Here is a 5,213-nt window from a genome sequence, read left to right as displayed (position 1 = left end):
GTAACTCTTCAGAATCTATAAAATGAGTGTAAGTCAAGCTATTTTACATAGTTCATAAAAGATTTCCTTACAGAGTCTTCAATTTTGTTGGTTGCATTTTCTGATCCAATGCTCTATTGTATCTTAGGCTCAATTTGGAAGGAATACAAACACAAATATGTACAATACAAATACAAAATGCAAGGTCTTGCACTGTATTTATATTTGTACTCCTTTTGAACTGAGCCTTGGAAGGAGTACAAATACAAATATGTAGAGATGCAAATTCTCGTTTAATTTTGTTTTGGGTTTTACATTATTTTGCTTCATGTCTTAATTTACTTCATTTGTACTACAATTAAACAAGATAAGCTAAATTTTGAAACAAAAATAGGCCGGAATTTACATTCAAATCGTTTGCACTGTCATAGTTTTGCATCAGTGCAAATTTAGTTGCATTGCAACCGAATATAGCCTTAGTTATGAATTTGCTTACAACCCAACGATAGACTCAATCACTGAATAGGGGCAAATAATATTCTAAAGATATGGTATTTTTATTCTCTAATATTTCTGAAACCATATCTCCAACATGTTTACACTGACATGAACTATGAATTTAAAATACTTTAGGACTTGGTAGTCTTGGCCCCTAAGAGCTGAGGTTATTAATGAATATTATTTAAAAAAAAAAAAGAGTTCAACTATGAATCATTTAAAAATCACGTTATATGCATTGCAGAAAGGTGTTGAAATGTCAAATAACAAGGAGAGTTGAGGGATTTTATTCAAGTTTGCACGAATATCGGGTACGTAGAAGAAGAGCTGCTCCTTCCACGAAGATCGCAAGTATCCTTGTGAAAGAAATCGATTAATTGAATTCCTTAATTTCAGTGAATTTCCTTGACATAGCAGCAAGGTATAAGCCAAACAAGACTTGGTCCATCTGTAATCTTTATTGGCTGAAATATGTGGAAGTACGCGTTTTTGAAAGGTCCTGACTGTTGACACTTGACCCATCGAAGTCCCCTACATTCATAAATCATAACAGCATCTAAGAAGAGAGCATTTCGTGGGTAACGGGCAACGCAAATCCGTGAGCTGAGCTCTCTTGATTCATTATTGTTGTTTCTCTGAACAACCGGAGCGTTTATAAGGTGTTCTCTTCTTGGCGGTAAACTCAATTCAAGGCAACTGCACAACCACAAAACCCGTTGGCTCCCTTGCGGTAAGTCACCTGTCGCAAATCGATTCTTTAAAGTTCTGTTTGGAAGGGGTATAAATTCAAATATATATAGTGAAGTACAGATGTATATATAATAATATAAAATATAAGATTTTACACTTTACATATTTGTACTTGTACTCTTTTCAAACTGAGCCTAAGACTGTTTTTGTTTTTTGGATTGTAGAAAATAAGAAATAAGATAAAAAAAAATTGAGGGATCCATCAAATCAAACATAGCCTAGAAGTCTTACCTCTTGAAAAGCCTCTATGATATGACTGAAAAACATAACTAATCAAAATTCACCTCTGAATTTTGATAAATATCACCTGATTGGCTACCAAATTTATGATACTGGTTCATTGGTCGCAAATTTTTAGGATAATTGAAAAATTTATAAGTTGGAATATGTGGAAAATGTTTCACTCATACCACTAAGGTGTCATTGGTTTTCCAGGAAGTGGAGGCGGGTAAGGCCATGCCTCATTGTTTTTTGAAGAACTTTGAATTTTATATGAGGTGGCTTTAACATCTAGCTATCAACACAGATGGTGCCAACAATGTCTCAACTAGCCATTGCAACCATGCATTGGGAACATTTTTTTATGAATGTTAAGGGAAATGTTCCCAATATGCGGCTGCAATGGCCTGTTGGGAGCGTTGTATATTGGTAGCAGATCCCTACCCCAGAAGGGCAAGATGCTATGCCAGACTTGTACTTGATTTCCTAGACTGTTCATGTTTGACAGCCTGGGCTGTCTATGGAGCTCCTAGGTGAGCTGTTAATTCATACAGCCAGAGATCCAGCACCCATTACTGCTACAGCTAGTTTGTGTCAGCTAATGGACAAAACTTTGGCATCCCCATTTAACATGTTAGAAAATAAATACCTATATAGGTACACCTAACAGCTTTAAGCTTTTAAGTTGAATACTTCTTTGACATAACAACCTTTAGGCTATATTTGGTTTGAAGGAAAAAGTAGGGAAAGGAAAGGAAAGGTAGGGAAACCTTTACAAACTTTGTATAGAATTTCCTATATTTCCCTTCCTTTCCCTACTTTTCCCTTCAAACCAAACACAGCCTTATTGTGTAAAGGATTCTTTCTATTAAGAGTGTCAATGGACCTGTTTTGGGCTGGATCGTGTCCAAATCAAAATCAATTGGATGGATTGGAAAAATTAATAAGACATATTGAATTGGACTAGTGGACTTAATGGTCCAAAATATTTATTAGATTGGATTGGACCTAGTCCATCCATAATGGATTTATATTGGATTGGGTCAGACTAAACCAACATCTGTCTATTGATAGAAGATAACAATAAGGTGTTAATGGACCAGGATTAGGTTGGAAACAATCTAAATTAAAATTAATTTGAACAGATTGAATGGTCCAAAATGGTCCAAAGTATTCATCAGATGTCCCTATTCTATATACACTAAGGCTATGTTTGGTTTGACAGAAAATAAGGAGAGAAACAGGAAATTGGGATGAAGTTCTCAAGGGGTTTTGTGAAAGTTGTTAAAGAACTTTCCCCCAACGTTCTGTTTCTATATCTTGTTCTCTTTTAAACCAAACACAACTTAAGACGCTTGTGGGTGTTATTATTTAGGCTGAACCAAGAAGTCCTAATGGGGTTACATTTTGGTGCAGCCTGCTGTGCCATGGACCTACCTCATGGTGTCCATCTAAATCAGTCATACATTGTTGCATTCTCATAGAAGTAGAATTTAACAAAACTAAATATTGACTTCATTTTAATTTTTTTCTCCTTAGTTTGCACTTGGACTACAAGAGTAAAATGAGTAGCAGCTGGGATTCACAGAAGAAGCCAAAGAAATGCAAGAAGATGCAAACCAATATCATAGATACCTCAAACTCTTACCTAAACAACCCTAATAGCGATTGGTTGGCCTCAATAATGAATTGTGAGCAAAAAACCACTAGATCTCAAAACAAGCCCAGAATGCAAAAGGTACCCAAGATAATGCGAGATGTCAAAGACAGCAATAGAATCTATGATCCCATGGTTGTTTCTGTTGGTCCTTATCATCATGGAAAACCTGAGTTAGAGCAAGTGGAGAAGCTTAAGAAAAGAATAGCACAAAAATTAGTTTCACGCAGCAACAAAAGAATTGAATTCTTGTACAATGAAGTTGCAAAGGTAGCACCAAGAGCGAGGGATTTCTATGCAGAGGGTTCAGTTGAAAAGCTTGAGGATGAAAAATTCCTGCGTATAATGTTCTTGGATGGTTGTTTTGTTGCCTACTTCATTTACTGTGTTGTGAAGGACAATCTCAAGGAACTAGAAATAAATAATGATGCAATAGTTTCTATAGGAAGGGACATGTTCTTACTGGAGAACCAACTACCATTTTTAGTCCTTAAAGCTCTGATGAGTGCAATATTCCCTCAAACTGAGTGGAAGAGAATGGTAGAGGAATTTGTCAAGAAAGTTAATGGTATAGTCTCTGAGGTTGATGAATTCAACATGGGTTTCTACCCTGTGTCTCAGAATGAAGAAATGCCCAAAGCTTTTCATCTCCTCGACCTTCTTCGAGCTATACTGCTCAAAAACAATTGTTCTGAACCAGGAAGAGACTATTATTACTTGCCCAAATGGATGTTGTATGTTTGTTTTGCCTCTTTCAGGAGGCTGCTATATGTTTGTTCTGCCTTGCTCAAGTGGCTGCTTTATCTTTGTTCTGGTTTGTTCCATGTTCTGCACTTAACTTATAATAGTTTGCTCATGATCCTGCTTATTGCATGGCCCAAGCTCCCAATACTTCTTTCTTTTCTTCAAGAGCCTTGCAAAAGGAAATTTAGTTTGCTAAAGTGGGCCTACAGAAGGAGCTTTGGCTTTCTCCAGTGGACCCTAAAGAAGATATATTTCAAGGTCATGATTCTTGTGGTACTCCTGTGGTTGCTCTTCATATCTCTATTTCAGTTTCGACGACGACGAAGGCGGGATAAGCTTTGGTATTCTTTTCCTTCAGTAAAGGAGCTCAAAGCAGTGGGAATCAATTTCAAAATGAGTGAATCCTTCAGTTTCAGAAGTGTCCATTTCCAACCTGGCCTCATCTATGGAAATATCTTGCTTCCCCCAATAGTCATTGATAACTCAACCCAGACTAGGTTTCTGAACTTGATAGCCTATGAGAGATGTTGTTGTGATCTTAGTGGTTTCAACATAACATCCTACATCTGTTTCCTGGATTCTCTCATTAATCATCCTGATGATGTAAAGGAGCTAAGAGTAGAGGGAATACTCTTCAATAATCTTCGAAGTGATGAAGAAGCAGCCAATCTCATTAACCAGATGGGGAGGGGCTTGACAGATCCTGATGCATGTCAGACCATCAAGAAGGATATCCATAAATACAGCAAGAAGAGAAGGAGAATTTGGATAGTTGAAATATTACGCACACACTTCAATAGTCCTTGGACTACTATTGCTTTTTTTGTTACTGTCTTCAGTGCCACTGAGACCTATTTCACAATTTTCCCTCGTATCAGGAAAATTGTAATAGACTACTTATCTCAATAAAAAGTATTTGATCATCTACCTGAATGTACATAGGTTATAAACTTCTACTAATCTTTTTAAGAGTTAAAATCCCCCGTGAAGGATTTAATAAAAAAGCAATCCCTTGTAAAAAGAGAAATTTTGATGCAGTTTTGAATTGGATTTAATTTTATTAATTATCTCGTTTGCTGTCTGCATTACAGTCTGATTCTTTATTGGGTTTATTCATATTGTAATAAATAAGATACTCAACAAGCACTGTAAGATAACTAGTACATTGGAGAAATGTTTCAGCATGAATCATCATCATCATCAATAGGTTGTGTTTGGCATCATAGCTGTTTCTACCTTAAACATTTTGATTCATCAATACAAATTGGCGTACAATTATTATTTGTGGCTGTTTATAGTTGAAAGAAAAAATTGTGTGTGAAAGGCTGTTTGTATAGTCATCAAATTGATGTTTTAGGTAGAAACA

The 5,213-nt window shown here is 36.1% G+C and overlaps 1 protein-coding gene across 1 annotated transcript; it reads left to right on the top strand.

The window, feature by feature from the left end:
- Positions 1-1,051: 1,051 nt before the first annotated feature.
- LOC148844226 (UPF0481 protein At3g47200-like) lies at positions 1,052-4,770 on the top strand. The gene is made up of 2 exons (XM_088959706.1): positions 1,052-1,207; positions 2,986-4,770. Exon 2 carries the CDS (start codon positions 3,011-3,013, stop codon positions 4,754-4,756), a length of 1,746 nt encoding a protein of 581 aa, XP_088815832.1. The 5' UTR covers positions 1,052-1,207; positions 2,986-3,010; the 3' UTR covers positions 4,757-4,770.
- Positions 4,771-5,213: the final 443 nt, after the last annotated feature.

This window comes from Nelumbo lutea, chromosome 8 (genome assembly GCF_056320005.1).
Source record: "Nelumbo lutea isolate HS-2025 chromosome 8, American lotus-T2T, whole genome shotgun sequence".
In the NCBI taxonomy this organism is placed as follows: domain Eukaryota; kingdom Viridiplantae; phylum Streptophyta; class Magnoliopsida; order Proteales; family Nelumbonaceae; genus Nelumbo; species Nelumbo lutea.
The sequence above is the reverse complement of the archived record's forward strand: the minus strand, read 5'-3'. Positions and strand labels throughout refer to the sequence as shown.

What these genes read in the sequence shown, in the direction of transcription:
- LOC148844226 (XM_088959706.1), top strand. Translation starts at nt 3,011, where the DNA reads ATGAGTAGCAGCTGGGATTCACAGAAGAAGCCAAAGAAATGCAAGAAG.